Genomic DNA, 23,170 nt, shown 5'->3' with positions numbered 1-23,170 from the left:
GGACAATTTTATTATAATTGACTGTAGATCTAAGTCAGTTTACACTTGAAGGATGAATTTTTATGAATATACAACTTCTTTTATTCTGTGAAAGGCAGTGTTTCAATATAGATTCAAATTATGTTGGCAAGCAAGTGATGACAGAATCTATCTCCTTTCACAGATTAAGAGAAGTTGTGTATACATAAAGAACTATCATTATTCTTCGTCAACTCAACTTCTGAAATGCCCATCAAAGAAATTTGAGTTGGTCTCCTTAATATATTCTATTGTGTCAGGAAACTAACTGATCATTTGCCTGCATGCCACAAAGGTGCACCATAGTATCTGACTATGGAGAAATACCTAACTTTTTAACACGAGTGTAATGAAATGATGCTTTGACTTTCATATTGGGTTGTCGTGTGGTGAGATAGCCAAGTAGTTAAGTTGTTTGCTCAAAGGGCTGAATTCTGGGTTCAATTTCCCTCCTGGCTACAATGTGTGAAAGCCATTGCAGGTGTCCCTCTGCCGTGTTATTCCTGGAATATTGGTAAAAGCAGAACTAAGCTAAACCTACTCACTCGTGATTGATTGATTGATTGTAACTTGTTTGTTTCAGAGCATGATTGTTGATCAGACAATTGAGAAGGTTTCATTCTGTGCTCCTGATCGCAACCACGAAAAAGGGTTTGCCTACATCTGTCGAGATGGAACTACCAGACGGTGGATGTGTCATGGCTTCCTAGCCGTGAAAGAGTCCGTAAGTGTCAGTATTGTTTTTTTATTTCTCACTACTGTGTGTGGGCTTACTGTAAAGTGTGCTGAGCCAACCCGACCTGTCACCTGTGAGAACAGCAACCTGACTGGACCACCCAGGTCCTCACACTGCATGGCCTGCTTGGTTTGGGAACATTGCACACACCACAGAAAAAACACCGACATCATCTCACACACCTCAGATTGGACACTCTGACATGTTGCACACCAATGTCATTACTTACCTCCAATAGAACACCCCGACATGTTACACACCAGTGTCATTACTTACCTCCAACAGAACCCTCTGACATGTTGCACACCATTGTCACTACTTACCTCCAACAGAACACCCTGACATGTTGCACACAGTGTCATCACAATACCCTGATATGTTGCACCCTATCAACACTGCAACCACCATCATTGATAATCAAGTTTAACACCCCTTTTAAGTTGCATGTGGTTGCACAATTTCTCCCCACCACAATGACCCAGTCCTCTGATCAAAGAGCCTGATGAGTTGTACATGAATACACATTGTCCACAGTACAATATTCACCATCACCATACAGCTTGTGGATGGAACACCTGTGACATGTTGCATCCGGACACACCTGAGCAGCTTGATGGCCATGTAGAACATGATGGAAGAATCACAGCATATATTTCAGGATATAATTTTTGCTTTCATATTTATCAACATTCTGACTGCACTTTGTGCAATGTTGTTAGCTTCTGATCACATCTCAGATATGACTGTTGCCATACTTCACATGTTAGCAGCACATGCAAATAGGGGCCACGGGTTAGCCTAGTGGTTAAAGTGTCCACTCGTCAGGAGAAAACATGGGGTTTGATTCCCCACATGGGTACAATGTATGAAGCCCATTTCTATTGTCCCCTGCCTTGATATTGTTGGAATATTTTAATTAATTAATGTTGCTGAAAGCAGCGTGAAACCAAACTCACTCACTCACATGCAAATATTTTTGAAACATCTGTTTCTAAGCAACAGTTGGATAGTTTTACCCTATATACTTACATACAGTTCACTCAGATCACAATCAGATCAAATCTCTCCCAAACTGACCAGGCCATGCTCTGGATTGAGATGATGTTTGACCAGAGGTAAACCTTATTAATCCAAGTCCAACTACTAACCCAAAGTTTGAAATAACATTCAAGTTGCTTTCACACTTTTATCCTCCATTAACTCTAATTCAGACCACATTCCGCGTATACTATAGAACTACAATACTCTCTCTGTAGACACTGTAGACTGTCAGGTTGTTCGACACAGGAAAGCAGGTTTGGGAAGGCTTTGCTGCCCTGGTTGAATGAAGGAAGGGAGGCAAAGTCCTCTTGAGGTCTTCCTTCAGCCAGAGTGGTGACTGGCTGCTTTTGCTTGTAAGAAACCATAGCACTGTCATTGAAAAATGCATACAACAGGGAACTGCATGATAGATTTAGGAAGGCCTCTTTCATGTCAATTGCTTCGTCCTGGGAGTGCAAAATTCTTGGAGCGAAGAAATCCAAATGGTTGATAATTTAATCAAATCTTTAAAATTCTGTTAGATTTGGACTAATGTGAAGTTGATTTGGTATCGCATTTTGTTTTCCCTTTAGCTTGTTTTGTCTTTTAGAAAGGAAGGAATAAGGTTAGGTCAGAAAATTGAGCTGCACTTTAATAATTGCTGATTGTTTTAATAGTATTTCTTTTTGGCATCATTGCATCAATTTCAATGATAATTTTCCATTGTAGAATCAATAACATTATCTTTTAATGCTTTTTAATCTATTCTTTTAGACAGTGTAACCTTATATCTCTTTTGTGGATTTGAAATTTATCAAATTTGAAGATGGCCCAGCTGTGTCTATGACTAATTTGGATATTTGAATCACAGATGACTTTTAGCAGCTATTTCTCGCCAAACCAGTACCTAAACCAAATATGTTCCATAGCTCAATATTTAAACCAAATATGTTTCATAGCTTGATATTTAAACCAGATATTCCATAGCTCAATATTAAAGCCAATCTGTTACTTAGTTCTTACGTACTACTGTTTCTTCTTTTCATTTCACACATTCTTTTCATTCTTTTTCTTTGTTGCAAAGTAAGGCACAACCGTTATTCATCTTTTCATTTGGAAATGTTTGTTGTTGAAATGTGAATGGCTGGGATCTTTTACAAGCACAGGAGATACAAGCATCTTTTACAAGCACAGGAGATACAAGCATTCATATCTCATTAATGGATAGAGCATCAAAGATTAATTTTTTATGTTTGACCTTTACAATTTTGCTATACCTAAGCAGAAATGTATTTTATCCTCCTGCACTTAAATAAATTTCTATTTCCACTTGCCAGAAAAAATTGATCTGTTACATCGCTACAAATTCCTAATGGTAAAAATTGTTATCAATCAAAATTGCTTGTCTTGTATAATTTTACTGGTCTTGGACCAGTGGATGTACATGGACCCTAAGAGATCAATATCAGGAGGTAGAATAAATATGAGCCTAAACTAATTTACTGTTCCTTACAAGATGGAAACTACCTTAGTTGTATTGATATAGAATAAGTACTCTTTACTGTACACTTGGTACTGCAAACAGAAAGAATACAGTTCCCGTAATGCATGTCAGTGCAAGTGTCTTTGTCTTTCTAATGCACTCTTTAACAGAACAAACACCTGCTTTGTAGATAAATACAGTTAATGTTTAAGTATGTTTAACTTTAATATAGGATGTTGACGATGCTAACATCTAACATTCTACGGAATTGTGTGGTGCTGTACTGCCAGTGTATGCCTGTGTTCCGGCTTGTGTATGCATATGCATGTTTATTGAGCAGAATCACATGTACCCAAAGGGACATTATGCTGTCACACTCCATTTCTTCATCACACACTTAATTTGTGCATGACTTTTCTTCCAGCAACGTTTTCCATATTTTATGGACCAAAATGTGGCGTTTTAACTTTGTGATCAGGCTTTCACTGATTCAATTGTGAAGTAACAGTCTGGTAATGCAAAGTGAAAACAATGCATATAGTGCTGTTATTGAATCAGGGTAACTAGTGTCTGCCTCAAGTCTGGAATGATTTCGCACCTCTAATAGTGATGGAATGGTATACCCAGTATTAGTAGAACCACAGTATTTTGCCCTTGGTTTGATATACCGTAATGCAATAAAAAAAATGCAGTGTTTTTGTGTTTTTCCACGGTAATTTTGTTAACATTTTTGTACTTTATCTAAAATGTCTAGTAATCAAAATAATTTTCTCAAAATATGTGCATTTCGTTTCTATATGGCCACCATTTTCTCAAAAGTAAGTTTTCATAGACGGACCAAACTGAAGGCCTTGTACTGCCATAGATACCGTACTGTAGTAAGAGTGTACCGTTTCACCCCTAATGCCAAGGCTGCCCATCTCTAGGCAAAGTAAGAATTGCTCTGGACACCTTTTGGTTGTATTATTTTAGGGTTTTTATATAGATTTGGGGGTGCTAGACCTATCATTTTATATAACTGCTACTAGAGTTTAGAGGGCCATTACAAGTGGTGTGGAATTCATAACAATAAATATAAAACAATGCTCAGTTGTAGCATCAGTCTGAATTACTCCCTTATCTGCTTAGTGGGTCAAGTGTTCATTTGTCTCACTGTCGGTCTGGGATTGATCCTCCAATGGGTTCAAGTGTGGTCCTATTTTGTGTCCTATCTTAACCCAGTTGCATAGAATGATGCTCGTGATGTTGATCAGTGGATTGTCTGGTCCAGAGTCCTGATATAGCTGGAACATTGCCTAGTGTGATGTTGGTGACCAAAATCCTCTGCCTTGATATTTTTGGAATATTGCTTACACAGCATAAAATGAGTCTGACTTCTTCACGATCAGTGTGTATATTAGGATACTTGCTGCTAACACCATTGACTAAAATAATTACCTCGGATATGAGGTGAGGGAACACAGTATCCCCTGAATGATGGACCAAGATATTTTTAACTTCAAAACATAGGGATCTTTTGAAAAGTAAATTCTGTAGAATTACCCTGGTGTGTAATGCCATAAATATAGGTGAATCAAGTAGAATTAGAATACTACAGAATCAGGGTAGGGGTTTAGTCGCTGAGACAGTCTGATTGGTCAGTTGGTTTGTCTTTTAAAGCAGTTGTAATCCAGGGTTATGGTTGTGTTATGTAGATAGAGTTTGGACCAGATAGTCCAGTGATCAGCATCACAAGTGTTGACCTATGCAGTTTAGATACGATGACATGTGCCAACCTAGTCAGCGAGTCTGGCCACCAAATCCCGGTCATCGCATCTTAGGACAAGCATAGGTCACTGAATATTAGTTCTAACGTGGATGACTATCTGATAGTCAAGTCAGTTATTGATGTATGTTAGTTAAGTTCTTGTGAATAGAAAAACAGGAAGTAGATTCACTTGCATCTTGTTGGCACCTATGTTGACAGGCCATGTTGAAGAAGTGGCAGCATGTTGAATTATATATTCTGGTTACCATGAATACGGAAGAATATATTGAACAGTCTTTTGTCCATGATGTTCTATATCTATTATTCTTATCTGTTGATATAATTGTGATCTAATAGTCTTCGTAATGCCCTTCCATTGGTATTAATCATGGCTTATTGATAAGTTCCACATCGGATTATGTATGACATAGTGCCCCTAGTTTGAAGAAATGAAGAGTGGTTAGTATTTAATTAGGATGAAAATCAATGTCGGTCATAGATTCTTATTTAATTTGTACAGTGTGTAGGAATAAATTTCAGTTTTCAGCCAATGTTTGTGAAATCTAATGAATATATATGGTGCCAACCCAAATAATTATAAAAATGCCAAAAGATTGACAGGTCTTAAAAGGGAGATTGATTTTAGTCTCTTAAAAAGAAATCTGAACTTTTTTTTTCAGAAAAATACAAAGAAATGTGTTTTTGATAAAAACAAAACACATTTCCTACCATTGGTCCTTTGTTTTTCACTATGTTTATGTCACTTGGCAAAAAAGTTACAAAACTGGCACAAAAAAAGGAAGTATTAATTTGAATGTAACTATTTGTTGAAGTGTAAATCTCTAGTATCATAATGTTGCATATGAACACAGTATTTTATCACAAATTTCACATGGATGAACAGTTTAAAAATACATGTTCACACAAAGGCAAAGTGTTTACAGGAACTCACAATAATGAACAGAGTTGAGTGAGGCCTATGGTTAAATTGTGGCAAAGACATCATTGTCCTGATTTGGCATTAGGCTGCAACAATTGGTTCGATTCATCGAAAATCAAATAGTTTCGATTTTCAATAACCATTATCACTATTTGATATTTGAAATTATTTCCACACAGCCAGAATGTAATTTTGACTCAGACTTAATCAGTTTCGAGTGCTGAAATAAGGCAAAATGCGATTGATTCATGCCTGGTTAATTATCCAATGAAAACTAGTAGATATTTTCCAGTTGATGATGGGTTTTATCTTTAAGAAGTCAACTCAAAGGGTGAAATTTATTCTGAAGTTTTCACTTGTATGAAGAACCAAATTGAAAGTTTTCAAGGGTCTGGGTGAACTGCGCAGCCCTAGTTGCTGGTTTCTCTGCATATCAAACAGTGTACATTCTTGTTTGAGGGACATTTCTTTGACTTAGAGATGCTGTGTAGCATGATCACTTCATAGAAAGATGGACGTTAATTTTGTGGATAATTACTAACATGTGATGCAAATACACACTTGAAATTATGGATGAAGTGTTCCAGCACTCTAGCCAAAATGTTGATGTATTTGTTAAACTTGTGAAGAACTAACTGCTTCTATGACTATTTTTTTTTTCTTGTTTTCTTTACAAGTACCCCCATTTTGACTTGAGTCTGCATGCTAGAACAGTGACCATTTGCTTAATTCATTTCTTCATCTGCAGAAAGTTTGCTAGCTTGACTTTTTTTATATATGTATAGTTGAAGTTTGTTTCTGGCTTATTTCTTGAAAATTGCATGACCAGGGTAGTGAAAAGATAAGGCATGAATAAAAAATAAGCTAAATGTAGTTATTTTGTTGCCATAGTGACAAATATTCCTTTGTTTGATGGAACCTTATCAAATTTTGAAGTGATAGGAATTTAGTACTATTTTCAATATAACTTATTTTTGAAAATCAAACAAAAAACATTTATCCATCCAGTGATACACCTGCATTTCACTCATTCAGATTAGCAAAAAGGAAGAAAATGGTGAAAACATTGTTTGAAATTTATACTTGAGGAGCAGTATGAATGTGAATTAAGAGGAGAAGTTCAGTGCTGTTTGATATTTTAACAAATAACAGTAAATATTAAACATTTCAAAACAGATCCATTAAATGGAAAGTGTCAACAGGGGCCAGACTTCATCTTTCTCAGGAAGCTTGGGTGGATCAAGAGGAAATTGAACAGGAAAATAATTAAAGTAATTTATGAAGTTAATTTAGACTTTATCTATTGTTGCCCACGTCACCAGTCTTGTTCATGCTACACAAAATTCTGCTTATTTTCAGTCCACGGAAGCGATGGTAAGATTAAGTGTTAAAGCTCTCGTTTCCACTAATCTTGAATGTGCTTATGGTTAATGATTAGCAGCATTTTCACATTAATTATATATTCACCCATATCAATTATGTTTAGTTGAATCGTGTGCCTTAGTTTTTAGGCTTGTTTTTTGAGCATTTTGTGTTGTAATTTTGTTTTCAACTTTGACTATATTTTTTTTTTGTATCTATGTATTGAAGATGTTTTGAATTCCCAAAAGCATGAGTATCATATTCACCCTCAATCTATCTTGCTTCTGTGTTATGAATAAACAGCATCACCATTGTTACTACAGTACATCTTGTGTTACCATAGTCACACTCTCAAAAGCCTATTGTGAGCTTTCCAGGGACCAACTGCCTCCGTGGTGAAAGTAGTTAGAATGCCTATAGAGCAGGAGGTCGCATTTTCATACCAAAAGACATTAATATGGTACTTGTTTGCCCTGCCTGTTGCTCGGCATTAATGGGTAATACAAGGACTGGCTGGTACAGTGCGTCTGTGTAGGGTATTCATGCTTAACTGCGGCATGGTATCTCAGCGAGCTAGCACTTCAAAACCAGTTCAAGTCAGGGCTAGTACAAGCAGCCATTCATACTCACACATGCAAGTCATCATACGAGCGAAGTAATCCCAGGTACAATGTTCAACCCAATCTCACGTCACCTTCCAGGGCAAAGTGGTCACCAGGTCCTAATGTTTGTTGTTAGAGTTAGATATAATGTTGGTGTGACTGGATTGTCTGTGTGTGTAACCGGATTGTTTGTGTGACAGCATTGGTGAAATATTGGTTTGCTTGGCACAGACTTGGTTACTTGGCATAGCTGGAACATTGCAGACCTTGATGTGAAACATCACTCATTCACTCAATAAAGCGACCTTCACACTGCAAACTTAAGTTTGAATACACATGTCGTCAAACTCGAGTTTGACAGTATGAATATTCTATCAACTTGCCACCAACTCCAATATCAGAGTTGTGAAACAGTTGCTGAAAAATATGATTAGTGTCTAATCTTACCAACATTTCAATCAAACTTTTGGTTTTGTCAGACTCGAGTTTGATGCATGATGTGTCATCAAACTTGTGTTGTTCAGAAACAACCAAAAGCGGTGAAATTGTGACGTGACCGCACCAATAGAGACATGGTGCTCAAATGACAATAAAGTTTGAAAAAGTGTGAAAATGCAAGTTATGCAACTTTTAGACTTCTCTAAAATTTCAACATCATCTGTTGAGAATAGGCTGGACTCCTTGACTTTTGACACCACTGTTCCTTGGCCTGCTCTTGTTCAGAGGTTCCTGAAAAGTGATAAATGCCAATACAGTGTGTCAGGATAAGCTTTCCTACCTATTTGACTAACATCTCTCATGGAGATTCCTGGGATGAGTTTGTCCCCAAGTGTCCATTCTATGAGATGAATGTGTTGCGATTCTGGTCCAGGCAGTGTGTGAGAGAACCTCCACGCTTACAACCATGCTGACATACCATATTGTATCGAGGTGTTCATACTGTTGACCTCTAGTTTGTCTTGGCCAGGCTTCATTACTTAATGCAGATGCTAAACACCATTCACTCACTTCACTCAATCACTTTTCAGTAAATCTGTTGCACAATACATCTTGTAAGGTTGTGGGTGTGTAAGTATTGTAAAGCTCCTAAAATCACCTATGAGAGTTACATTCCCTGGAAGTGCAAGGATGTTGATCTTTGGCTTAAATCCTAGACTGGCCCTGATTCTGATCTTTGGTCATCACCACTTTCCTTCTAGGGCCCTTGAAGGTCCAGGTTAGAATTGGTCTATGGCAACCTATGGCAACCTTTGCTTGTCTTAAGAGGCAACTAACGGGATCAGGAGGTCAGGTGGTCATTGGTTTCGCTGACACATGTCATATCCCAGTTGCTTAGATTGATGCTCATGGTGTTGACCGCAGGATTGTTTGGTCCCGACTCATATAGCTGAAATATTGCTGAGTGTTGTGTTTAACAACAAACAATTAATCAGTCATTAGTGTTAGGCTCAGCTACAGCAGACATACAGTTGGTACCCTCACAGCATGTAAGGAAACTTGTATCTTGCATGTCCAGCATATGTGGTGGAAATGTATACAGATATGAAGTGAAACTGTATCAGTATACTGCAATCATGTGCTCCAGGGTTGTTACTATTTATACAAATCAATCATGCTGATTGTATTCCTGATTGTATTGCTGGTAGCATGCTTAACAATCTATAGTTTCATTAATTACAATTAGTGGTAGATTAAACATAATTATGCGCCACAAATGTTTTTTTTCTGGTCACATTTCGAACATGCCTTGTGGATTGGGGCAACTTCAGGGATGAAAATGGCCTGCTGTGTCATTTCCCAGCCGTACTTCCTTTCTTTTTGTCATGTTGATTAATATAGTTATCATGCGACAGAGTTGGTTTGGGGTGGTGGGGAGCCTAATGGTTGAAGTGTTCATTCGTACTGCTGAAGTCTCGGGTTTGATTCCCCACATGAATACATTTTTATGTATGAAGTTCATTTCTGGTGTGTCGCAGTGATGTTGCTGGAAGGTTGCTAAGACTGGCATAGTGTGTTGTAGCAGCGCTGATGCAGTTGCAGTAGTACACCTGCTGGAACACTTGCCCCCAATTAACCACAACTACAGAATACCTTTACCCATGTAGACAGAGCTGTTTTCATTTGTTGTTTTTGATGCTAAATGGCTTCCCTTGGGCTTGTGCAAAGTGAACAAAACATGTCTTGGTTATCTTTTTGTAATCATTACACTCCACAATGTTACAAATGTTTGTAATATTATGCATCTGTATAAGGTACACTGTTTAATAATCAAATATTTGATTTTGTAACTTTTGGTTAGCAGTGGGTTATTTTATTGTTGGTTCCAGTACAGTTTGATAAATGTCTGAAAATATTTTCATATTATGAATGGTGTATAACAAGGATGATATTCATTTTGAAATGATATTTAGTTCCTGTCCTCTAATCAGTAGAGTTTGATGGAATAAAACCTATAGTCTAACTGATGTCTTCTATAGTCTGACTGTGGCTTGTGTTCCAGCTTTGAATGCTCACATGCCAGGAAATAATAATAATAATGTGTGCATTTCTCTTGCGCCGAACTCCATTCACGAGATGAATGCTCATACCTGTAACAGTCAAATCAGGCATATTATTACCCAGATAACCCGAGCTGCCTCCTAGGCACGACTTATACCACTAGGTACCTGCTTTCTGCTTTTTTTAACGAACTCACTTGCTTAAGGTGAGACCACATGTATCACATGTGCTTCGTTGTGGGGCAGGACTGAAGTCATAGACACTCTCAGGAGTCAAGTTGCCAAACATTATCACCCATCCAAGGACCGTTCAAAATCCAGCGCTGTGCACAGGACCACACATCACCAGACTGGCTGCTTTAGGGAAAACTATCAACATTTTTTATGGACATGAGTTTAGATGGATGTCTATTATTTGTCTCTTAATGAGTGAGTGACTGAATTGGGTTTTTTTGCTGCCTTTAGCAATATTCGAACAGTATCACAGCAAGGGACACCAGAAATGAGGCGAATCGACACAGGTCTTCAGCGTGATGAGTCAGTGCTTCAACCATTTGTCTACCCTACCTTCTTTCCTTTGAATGCAGAAGAAAGTTACCAAGAGTCCAGTGCTATCTGCTGCAGGTGCTTGTTCTTACACTGAACAGACCTCTCTGGGGCGGTTCAAAACCAACTTCCTTCCTGCAGTATCTGTCCAGGCTTTCACTTATGAAGTAATTGGTTCCACAAATGCCACCTGTGCTGTGGCTGGTCTTGTTCTAAATGGTCCCAGAATAGTAACATTTTGATTCATTAAGTGCAGAGTCAGATTTCCACATCCATCAGTTTTGTGCTTGAGTGTCAGTAACCGGTCTACAGACATCCTTGTCCAGGAATCCTTGCACAGTGTTTGTCATCCGTACTTACATAATGAACATTCCAAAGTAATGTGTGCACTTAGTGGATTGGACATGAAAAAGAAGTTTGTGTCTCACAAAGGGAAATGTTAAAAATATTAAATCATTGCTGTCTCATCCCTTGTTTCTATGCTTTATTACTATGAGTCCAGTAATGCAATTAGGTTAAGAAAATTTAGAAGCTTGTAAATCTGGATATTTTCTTTCACGTATGCATCCTTATTTAAAAATCACTATGTCGACATTGTGGCCATCTTGGTTTTCAAAATTCCCACCATTGAACCGTTTTGTTATGCATTTTGTTTTATGTTTTATTTCTCGCAACACCCATGGCATTAAACAGTCCGAAAGTATTTTTTATATCTGTCATAGTGAAATAGAACACAGCTATGACTAAAATTATAAGTAATTTCATCGAAAACTGTAAGCCTTTCCTCGCATAGTTCACACAAACTAGCTTTACAGACTAGCATCTTGGCCTATATCTAAGTATTTAACACACACACCCATTACAACTAGATACTTAAGCTCATTCTCCTTCAACTACTGCTTATCATAACAGACGAACATAGCCGTCTTCTGCTTTTTTTTACGTGACCTTGCTGTCAGTGCCAGAATGTGTGTCACTGTGACCTGTGGAGTTGGTGCTCATGCAGTTGACCTCTCTTTACGTCTGTATCTGTGATTATATAAGATAAATCAATACAAGCTCTAACAAAGTTAAAAGTAAAGTGGTGTCTTATTGTTGACAATATGTGCTTGAGTGGATTGTCTTAAGTGCATTTTCACTATTGTTTAGACTTCATCATTTCAATAAAAGATCTACATGCGCCAGAAAGTGTCTTAAGGTCTTTCATGAGGTTTTCATGGTATATCTTAATTTGTACTCAGATTGTTTGTCATTGGGAATATTTCAGGCCATCAACCACCCATGGCACATGGAATATTGTTCTAGTTCACGCTCTAATCATAGCAGGGCAGTTCAGAAATGTAGTTCCATTTGTCAGTTCTGAAACTTACTGTTAGGACATTTTCATAAGAAATGGCTGATTGATTGTACCTATAGCAATGGACTCTGGAAGGCGATGAGGAACAACAACAAGATATCATCTGAATTTAAAATCATTTGATGTCAGGTATTTCTAGATGAAGCATTTCCAGCACTAATGCGGAAACATGGTTACCATGGTAATATGAACATTATCATGGACTTTCAGTTATATTGAAGGCTGTGCAAGCTTTGATTAAATTGTGGATTGTGTCAACAAGGTATCCATGAATACCTTTCAGCAAGATGGCCGCGTTGTGTCTGAAGCTGGACAGAGTTGACGTGTGTTGGGTCTTTGTCAAGTTGGGTAGCATGGCATGTTGATTGATATTATACTACTGATGTCAAGATACTGACATCAAGATGCATTGTAGAGTGGACAGAATGATAAGCCTGGTGTCAATAGATGTCATGTTTGAATGTAGGTTGCATGGAGAAACATCCTATTATTCATTAATCTTGAGAGATATTGATTACTGGAAGGGGAAATGCTCTGTATTGGAACATATAGATGTGTGCTGACATAGTGTTCATTTTCCATTCAGGAAGCATGTCGTGTAAATTTGTTCCTGTACATATATACCAGTCAGAACTATTGTTTGGTAGAGTAACTTACAAAACATGACTCTGAGGGTGCATGCTAGCTAGTTCTCAATAAGATTACGAGATATAATTACTTTTATTTATGTGAAAATGGAATCTTTGCTATGAAAAAATAATTATTTTTCTGTATGACTGTGGAATATTCTTTAACATTACGAAACATAATTATCAGTGTGAATGACTGTGGAATATTCTTTAACATTATGAAACATAATTATCAGTGTGAATGACTGTGGAAAATTCTTCAACATTACGAAACATAATTATCAGTGTGAATGACTGTGGAATACTCCTTTAATTTTGCAAAACGTAATTATTTGTATGCATGGTATTTCAATAAAAGGAAGTTTTTTAGTTGTCAAATTTTATGTCATATCATTGTTGTATTTCTTGTAATGGTCTCTGTTGTAATGTTGTATGCCATGAATACAGGAGGCAGGATAGGCTGACATAGCTTGTGCTTGTTGTAAGGGGCTGACTTGTGGCACATGTTGGCTGGGTACAATGTGTGACCTAGCGGTTGTGTGACTGGGTGGCGGTGTGGATGATTGCTCATGTTGTCAGCCACTGGTGTTTGCCAAGCTTGATCTCATTTATTTACAGCTATTATGGCAAAGAATGAATAGTTCTCGATGTGGTTTGAAGATAATATTCGCTATCTTCCTACCGAGTGTTTACTTGGTTGACTAATTTTACAGTGCCCTGCTCTGTTACAGACTGAATGATACCTGGTTGTCTAATTGTGAAGTGCCATGTTCCATCAGTGACTTAAAGTGAACTGGTTGTCTTTTTATGAAGTTCCATTCTCTTTTACAGACTTTTTACCTGGTTATCTAATAATACAGTTACAGAATGAATGTTAATCTTGATGCCTAACTGTGCAGTGCCTTGCTTCATTACAGACTGAATTTAACATTATTTTCTGCTTAATTGTGAAGTGATTTGCTCTGTTACAGGGAGAGAGACTAAGCCATGCAGTAGGGTGTGCCTTTGCAATATGTCTAGAGCGGAAACAGAAACGAGACAAGGAGACCGGAGTGACAGTTCAGTTCAGCCAGGACCGAACAAGCTTCACTCGGACAGGGTCCTTCCGACAGACCACCCTGACAGAGAGGCTGGCAGACCCCCAGAGTGCTATTCTAGCAGGTAAGTGACAACTGGTCCTGGTAACTTCCTGGATCATGATGGGTATCACCTGATGCTGTATAACTGACTGGGAAAAAACCCAATTTATTAGAGCAAGAAATTATTCCATTTTGTTCATGGAACATACGCAAACATTTCAAGTGCCATTATTATGTAGATATAACACAAACTCAGTTTTTTTTTCATCTTTATTACTAGTAATAATTTGAGTATGTTGATGTGAATATGCATGAGAGAGTATATGTTATGAAGCATTGGTAGTTTTTATTAGAGTCCCTTGACAGTTTGGAATGTACTGTCCCAGGAATCGTTTTAAAGGGTTGATATTGCAGCCCAGTGGGTAAGGCATTTTCTAATCATGCCTAACTCACAGGTTGAAGCCAACATACCATGGTCTTTGATTCAGTATTTTGAATGTGATGTATCTCAACAAAAAAGATCTAGTTATCGTGGAAGCCTGTTGTAGTATGCACAGTGTGCAGGGTCCACAATATGCAGCATTAGTGACCATGTTATGCAGCTTGACACTTGAAAGTTTCTAGGGCCCCTCATTAAACCACTTGTGTCTTCTGATAATGTTTTTTTGATTTGCTTGCTGAAGGCTGCATTCAGCAGTATTCCAGCTATAAGGTGGCAGTTTGTAAATAATCAAGTCTGGACTAGACTGTCCAGTGACCATCAGCATGAGTATCAGTCTACGAAAGAGAGATACGATATACGTAAGCCAAGTCAGTGAGCAATTGTAACAATCGTAATAATCGTGCAGTAATTATTGTGAACTTAGATATTCAGTGTTATTATTATCAAATTATATGGATATACCTTTGAGCATGATCATACTTTAAACAGAACCTGTCCCTGTGCGGAAGATTGAGAATCCTTACGCTGTCCAGCGGCCACATGCCACTTCCTCAATGTTGAACAGGCAGGGTTCATTCCGAGGATTCGAAAAGTTACATGAAGCCTCATCCCCCTTCAAACGCTCCGTGTCTCTACGTCTGGGAGAACTCCCCTCAACATTACAGAGGCAGAATGCAATACTGGAATCCCCAACACATAATGGCAATGGTGGTAAGGGAGAGAACTCTATCATGTTTCTCATGACCTTGTCTGATGTTGCTGTTGGTTTTTCATGTAAAGAATTGTGGTTCTATTCCTGACATAGCTGCCTTGTGTCCCTTGTGGCAGAGACCATCTATTATATGGTCTCTGCTTGTGGTGATGAGTGTGTCCTTTTTCTTATCTCAAACTGTCTGATAAACTATGAATATTTATCTCCCACGAAAGCACTACAGTGACAGGTGAAATGATAGTAGGTGTTACATGGGCACATAAGATGATACAATACTGATACGATTTGGCATCAACAAGTGAAAAAGTGGGTTTGATGCTAAATCATTTCACAAGTTTAATTTCAGTGGTGTTTCACGGAAACGAGTATAGCATTCTGTTTTTCACTCTCTAACATGCACAGATAGTAACTGCCTACAGTGTGACGCTCAGCTTTTTGAAAGTTAAGCAAGGACTAGTACCATAGTGAAAGAGGTCTCAGCTTTGTGACTTCATAACTGTAAACCATTATGACATCATATATCCAGCAGAATAACACTAGTGTGATATTGCAATACTGCAGTATCTTCCATGGGCATGTAATACAGTTTTTCATTCAATATCCCAGGCATGATTTCACTTAAATCTCCTGGGCATACTGACTATACTCTCAGGTAGGATATTAGCCTAGTTAAAGCACTCTGCTACCTGGTGGGGTATAACCTTCATAATGTCCCTGACTGATGTGGTTATAACTGATGATGTTTTCGCTGCAGCAGTAGGAGGTGCTATACAGGAGATGTCTCCCAGTCATGAGCAAGAGGACTCCATCACCAAGATGTGTCAGCAGCTCACACAGGGGCTGTCGACGTTGTCCTCAGATGAGCCCTTTGCTAATGCTCCTACTCGAGCAGGGATGGGTCTCCCACACCAGAACTCTGTCCCACCATTCCATCAGTACTCCAGCCCCACTCAGCCAACTCTTGTGCGACAGAACACTACGCCAGCAGGTCGGTATAAAACTTGGAACAGAACATTGTATGAGAAGGTTGGGTATGACACTTTAAACTGATAAGTGAGTAGGAAGGTGAGGGATAACACTTGTAATGCTACACTGATATATAAGGGATAACACTTGTAATGCTACACTGGTAGGTAATGGATAACACTTGTAATGCTACACTTGTAGATAATGGATAACACTTGTAATGCTACCCTTAAGGGAAGGGATAACAGTTGTAAAAGAACACTATAGTGGGAGGTAAGGATAACACTTGTATAGGAACACCATACTGGTAGGTAAAGATAACACTTGAAAAGGAACACTATACTGGGAGGTAAGGGATAACAGTTGTAGCAGTATAACACTGGTTGGATAACACCTGTAACAGTACATTATAGTGGCTGTTGGATATCACTTGTAACCATTCATTAAAGTAGCTGGGCTGGATAACACTTGTAACCATACATTTTAGTTTCCTAGCTGGATAACACTTGTAACAGTACATTAATGTAGTGGGTTGGATAACACTTGTAACAGTACAATATAGTGGCTTGTTGGATAACACATAGAACAGTACATTAATTAGGCTTGCTAGATAACACTTGTGACAGTACATTATAGTGGCTGTTTGATAACACTTTTAACAGTACATTATGGTGGCTGGTTGGATATCACTTGTAGCAAAACTCTGTTCTGGAAGTTTGGGGATAGACCACTATGTTTATGTGACACATATATGATGTATGTTAGTCGTGTCTGTTGCAGGTTACGGATCCCATGTGCCGCAGCCCACCACCAACCCGTGGGCAAACCCCTCAACAACTGCAACACCCCCTCCTGCACCTCAGCGTGTCCCCAGCGAGGACTGGCCAAGCAAGGGAGCCACCTCTCCAATGGGGTCCACCAACCCCTTCGCCTCTGCCCCTCAGACTGCTTTCACCACCTCCCCAACGTCATCTGCTGTCAACGGTGTGCCTTTCACTGGAGAACCCTACCCCAAGGCACCTCCTGCCCAAGCACCAATGGCACGTCCTCGACCAATGCCCTTCCAGCACACTAGGAGTCATTCCATAGACACAGGAGAACTCTCTAACACAGGCTGGCAGAAGACGAAACCGACTTTGTTAGAAATGGCTCATCAGAGGAGTTTCCAGCAGAATGGAAATGTATCGGGCAGTAGTCACTGGAGTGCATCTGAAAGTTCTTCAAGTAGCAGTGTGACCAGTCCAACACGACAAGCCGGACCAGGTGTGGATCCATTTGATGTGGCCTGGGCAGCAAAGGCTGCCAATAAACCTGGTAGTAATCCATTCGGGTCAAAGACTGTGAAACAGTTCGAAGTACAGTTATAGAAGTGATTCCTTTTATATGACAAAGTGATAGATATTGGCAAAGTCCTATTTTTAAAAGAGATTTGTGAAGGATGCTATTTTCCGTGGCTGGATTTATCGTCAGATACTGGCTATCTGAGATAAGTTGTATAATGATTCATTACACCCAGTGGAGAAATATCCAGACAGGCATTGGATATCAAGAGCCTCGTAACACGTAGCATCTCTGTGGAATAACACTTACCAGTTGCACAATGTGTACAGTTTTGTGTTTCACAAGGAGCTGCTGCAGCCAGACCTACATACCATTTTCGTCTACACATCACTCCCATCTGTGGCAGTGTCAGCCAGATTTCTCAGTTATTCATCAGGTTGTTGTCCAGTCTTGTATAGAATCAATCACTGGAACCCATCTCTCAGTGATCTGTCACACCAAGTCCACATCCCATGTCTCTGATAGGTGTTATTATCGCAGATGTGGTACCATTGCATATGGTGATGATAAGTACGGGGATGGTATCAGCATATATTGGTGATTATTTCAGTTGTGGTATAACGGCATACATACCAGTCATTATGGAAGATGTGGTATAAATGTTTACATACCAGCCATTACAACAGGTGTGATATACCAATACATACCAGTCGCAATGGATGGTGTGGTATTACAGTGTATTCCATGTCAGGTAAACGTCCAGTGCTGCTACTGTTACATGTACAGGGTAAATGATAAATGCTGATAATGCAACTGATTGTGAAACAGTTACATCTTGTTAACTCGCATAAAGTTTGGGCCCTGTATGAATTGTTATGTAGCTGATACATAGGTTGTTGTACTCCAGGATCAGTCTCTGCTATAATTACCCATACTCTAGTGTCATCCCATCACCACGGGAGCTGTCATTCAAGGAAGATTTGTTTTCAGGGTGAATGTGAATGTTTACCCATGATCAGATCCCTGCACTATAGTGTATCAAGACTGTTGAATCTAGGAGTTACGACATTTAAACAGCACCATTTCAGTTTATTCCATTTAGACTTGTGTGGGGATAAGTCTCCCTTTGAAGGATGGACCCAAACCCTCTCTCTTGGACCATAGACATCCTTGTGTACACAACTTCCGCTGATCATTCACAGTGCCCTCTATGATGTTGCATCACAATTTCCCAGCAGCCTTTGTAGCACTTCCTCACTTCTGTACTGTGCTTCTCATGGGAACATGAGATGGTTCATCTTACCTTGAATTACATCACTTTTACCTTGTTAGAATTCTTTTGTATTGATTACTTTAAATAAGTCTTGGTGTCCATTTTTATAATAACAAGAAAGACAATCCTGGTAGTTCAATAAATTTTGTGCTCTGTTTATGAGGACAAGATATTTTTAAAATTTTGTAATACATTTTATCAGAATACAAAACTGATTGCTCATTTATTGCCTGATTTGCACGTCTTAAGTGAAAAGAGGTTTTAGAAGTACAATATATAGAAAACAAGCTCCTACTTGATACATTGTGTTACATATTGACTACTCAGTGTCTCTGTTCAGCAGGTATTGTCTCACATTTTTGTAATGGCAGAGTCAGGATGTACATATTGTTGTGAATCTACTCTTTGTTTATTTGTTATCTGATCATGTTAAGTAGTTTAAAAAATTCAGAACTTAAAATGCACAATCAAATTTTTTCATCCGTTAATACGACTTACTTCATAATACATGTGCATTTTTATTGTGATCTCTGTCCTTCAAAACTGTCTACTTAATTTCCTTGATGGGATGCACTTTTATGTTTTATACATTTATAAAAGATGAAATTTTAGAGCTAGAATTTATTACAGTTGCCCAAACCGACATGTCATGTTTGTATATATGGATATACTCCAGACCTGTGAGCAATAGCTGAATGAGTTTCTCTGCCTTATAAATAGACATGAAACTAGATGCAGGCAACACCACACCTATAATCAAGGTGATGCCCCACCTGTAATTTAGGTGTCATCTTCTGCTTGAGATTATGTAAAGAGTGCTGGCTATAAGTCCCATCTTTGTACCACACTAAATATTTACACTGTAGTAGTGCTATATTTTAAATGTATATTTAAATTTTATTACTGACAGTCATTTTTCCAGATTTTATATGACTATAGCCAACAGACACTTTAGTCTGTTCCTGGGGAATCAGTTTGATGTGGATCCAATGTTCAGTGGCCTTCTTATTCAGTTAATTTTGACATTATTTGCCTTTTATGAAAAATTACATTGGAATGCTGTATTGGTAAAGCATCTAAAATCATCTAATTTGTGGCTGATGCTATCAAAAACTGGCATCTGTTCAGCCCTGCATTACACTGTATGTTATGTCTATGGAGTGTCTCTATGATTGGCTCTGATTCTCCTTATCTGTTGCCCTAAAACTGTTTCTTGTTGTCTTCACTATCCTCATGATAATGTGAGTCCCAAATCTCAATTAATGTTTTGTTTGGACCAGACCATTTTATTTATTATTTTACTGATCTGTCGTATTTTTTCAAGAATTAGACAAAAAAAGATATATAAATAAGAATTGATTTTCCCCACTCAAAAAAAAATAGAATTTTAATGTTTTCATTGGCCAAAATATAAGAATATATTTTTTTTATTGTATTTTGCCCCATATACAATCCATAAATTACCAGAAGTAAAATACTTTTAGTGTTTAGAAGGAATATTACCTTGGTGGTTTTATTTTATTTTATTTTTTCCCTTAGGTTTTCTGGGGGTAAAAATGTGTGAAACGAGAAATAAAATCGGTTTGACCTTAATCTACTGAATAGACGTTTGAAATACCCAATTCTTTCCCATTAATATAGTTAATCAGTCACAATGACAGAGTAACTTGATTAATGTGAAGAATGAGAAAACCCTTGGCTTTCTAGCATATATTGAATATTTGATACAGGCTTTATTTGTGTACTTGGGATTGTTTGTTTTTTATTTCAATAATCAGTACGTTTACAGAAATAGTCCTTATCACAGCCTAAAGCCACAATATTTTTGTTCCGATTCATCAGCGTCTGGAGTAAAATGACAGATTCTAATATTGATAGTATTTGTATTTTGACAAGATAAGTACTTTCTCAGTGAAATGAGTCAAATATAGTTGAAAACATTCTGGAAGTCAGTGTGGACTTCAGTGTTTTCCCTGTCACATTTTGCTTATTTCCTGGCGTGAAATAAACACTGATTGCTCAATATTGACAGCCAATACTGATGGGGGCCTTTCATATACTTGACGTTTCATCTTGAAATAGAGCAGGCCGTTATGATATTGACCCAAGTTTATATAATTGTAATGTAAATATAAAGTTTATTGCAAATATTACATATTTATTCAATGTGAGATGTCAAGATGGATATGAGATCATGTTGGTTACAGTGGAACGGTCTGTTTTTAACCGTCCAGATGTGTAACATTCTCTGTGAGCTTTTTCTCCATGAACTTTCTTCTCACTTCTAATCAGGTTTTGACAAGTAGTATTTCGATTTACTCCATCATGGGTTAATGTCAACCAGTAAGGGACCAGTCATTTGTTACAAGGGTGGAGGGTGAGGTTTTGATGTCCTGACAGTAATGTTCTCTCCTGCTTCACATTGCTGAAGTAAGACTCTTTTTTGATTCCTTTCCATAAATCTCCTTTCCTTTCCATATAAATGATTAGTTTCTAACTATTGCATCATGTGTTCTGTGATGACTGATGTAGCCAAAGCAAGATAAGATGATTTGGGTGAAAGTAATTCTTTCATTATTCAGTACAAAATTGAAGTAATGGAATGTGTTAATTCACTACTATCTTGGTGGGCCTGTGAGAAGATAGACTGTGGGACCTTGCGCTGATAGTGCATTGCTTGCTGGTCCAACAGTGTCAAGATTTACAAGCCAGTGACCATGCTATATTGTGTGATATGATCCAGCTTTTATCAAGAAAATCAAACTTTTTTCAGCAATTGTGCACATATTGATTCAGAAATATTTATTTTATTCAAACTGATCAAGGAAGTTACGCAAAATAATTATTTGCATTAATTACATGTTATTCATGGACAGGAAAGTAAACTGTATGGCCACAAATGTAAACGTTTCCTTTGAATCCAATGAAATCAAAAGTGGCAACATTCAAGGAACAAGGAAACCTTTAGGTCAATGCCCAGACTGCCCTTGATGCCAATATCTTGCTGGCTTTGTTACTAAATGCTGATCCATATAGGTGTTGTGTATGGGAACATATCATGTTGCTCTCCTGGGTTGTGTCTGTGGTATACAACTGATATATTACCCCGCTTGATAGAACAGGATTCTGTTTCTTCTCAATAAAACCATGTATTATAATATTCATGAAATGTGATATTGTGAGACATCCTGATGTGATAACAAAGGGAGACAACTTTGGTCAACTATTTCAATCTGTGCTCTGTGTCCTTACCCTAGCATTTCTGTCTTACTGTGCTGTATATTGATTTGAAATTCATGTTATTCATCCAATAGCTTTACCTCAGTATACCAGACGGTGTGTAAATATCAGCTATCAGATGACACTCTGCTAAATCCAACTGAAGGACGTGGCTGGATTTGGTTGTAATGCAATGTCATTTTTTTATGTGACTTGTTAACCTCATTGTTCTTGTCTTAGAAAATTTTAATTCCTTATTCAGTGGAGAAAAAGCTATTGTTATATCATTTATTATCTTATTTTAACCAATACTTTTAATTCCTGAAGGTCGTGTCACTGCAGTGTACAAGACATATTTGTACAATGAGGTAACACGCGTGCCACATGTGGCTCTTGGTGTTAGCGCTGTCATACACCAGTTCTCACGTCACCATGTATAATGTAAGCTCCCGGAATAAAATAAACATGATTACAGTTAACCCATGTTGTTATGCTTTTCACTGAGTGAATTTTGGTTTCATGCTGCTTTAAGCAGTATTCCAGCTCTATTGAGGCAGGTGTCACCAGAAATGTTCTTCACAGTGTACCCATCTTGGGAGTCTAACCTGCATTTTTGGGGTGACGAGGGAACACTTTAACACTAGGCTACCCTAAGGGTCTTATGAATCAGTACCAAGGACCTTTCTTTATTTTGAGAAAGAAATTTAGTAAAGATACAAGTAAATACGCATGACTTCTTTAATTCTATAGCATTACATACTTTGTACCTTGATTCTGGTCTTAAGAGGCAGGATGGTTTTCCTACAAAACTGATCACAGTTGTGGGCACTCATACATATAAGAAACATCCAGGCCTGTCAAGACCAGAATCAAGGTTCATCTGACATCAACCATCAAACCAGAAACCAAACATATCAGACCACATAGCAATTCATCCCAATCACCACATGAACTGTATGGACTTCACCATTCTTGTAACAAACCAGTCCAGACCTTGCCAAATGCAAGGTAACTAAAGGAATGAATATCAAATGATACCAACCCATGATTATGAGAGATAAGGCTCCTTAGTCCTACTGCTTACTGTGAGCTCATCAGTCAACCCTTTTTTCATGTATTAACACACATTGTGTCACCAGCTTATATGTATATCCCCATAATCCTTTGATATACCTGTGTTTTCATAACAATGTTGATTAGTATATATACTCACATGCAAAAGTAACGCATGTCAAGTACATGTATACAGTCGGACACTGC

The 23,170-nt window shown here is 38.0% G+C and overlaps 1 protein-coding gene across 11 annotated transcripts in view; it reads left to right on the top strand.

Moving 5' to 3' along the window:
- The window catches only part of LOC137295107 (protein numb-like), a 93,473-nt gene extending 71,084 nt beyond the window's left edge, over nt 1–22,389 (top strand). For 5 of the 11 annotated variants that reach the window (XM_067826408.1, XM_067826407.1, XM_067826410.1 and 2 more), the window contains exons 5-10: nt 602–748; nt 7,304–7,318; nt 13,910–14,099; nt 14,949–15,170; nt 15,926–16,159; nt 16,918–22,389. In XM_067826408.1, the coding sequence (XP_067682509.1) occupies nt 602–748; nt 7,304–7,318; nt 13,910–14,099; nt 14,949–15,170; nt 15,926–16,159; nt 16,918–17,504 (1,395 nt within the window). In that variant the 3' untranslated portion in view covers nt 17,505–22,389. The remainder of the gene's footprint in view (nt 1–601; nt 749–7,303; nt 7,319–13,909; nt 14,100–14,948; nt 15,171–15,925; nt 16,160–16,917) is intronic. The other 6 variants (XM_067826411.1, XM_067826412.1, XM_067826405.1 and 3 more) reach the window with 2 other exon arrangements.
- The last annotated feature ends 781 nt before the right edge of the window (nt 22,390–23,170 follow it).

This window comes from Haliotis asinina, chromosome 8 (assembly GCF_037392515.1).
Source record: "Haliotis asinina isolate JCU_RB_2024 chromosome 8, JCU_Hal_asi_v2, whole genome shotgun sequence".
In the NCBI taxonomy this organism is placed as follows: Eukaryota; Metazoa; Mollusca; class Gastropoda; order Lepetellida; family Haliotidae; genus Haliotis; species Haliotis asinina.
Note: the sequence above shows the minus strand (reverse complement) of the source record. Positions and strands in the feature narration are given on the sequence as shown.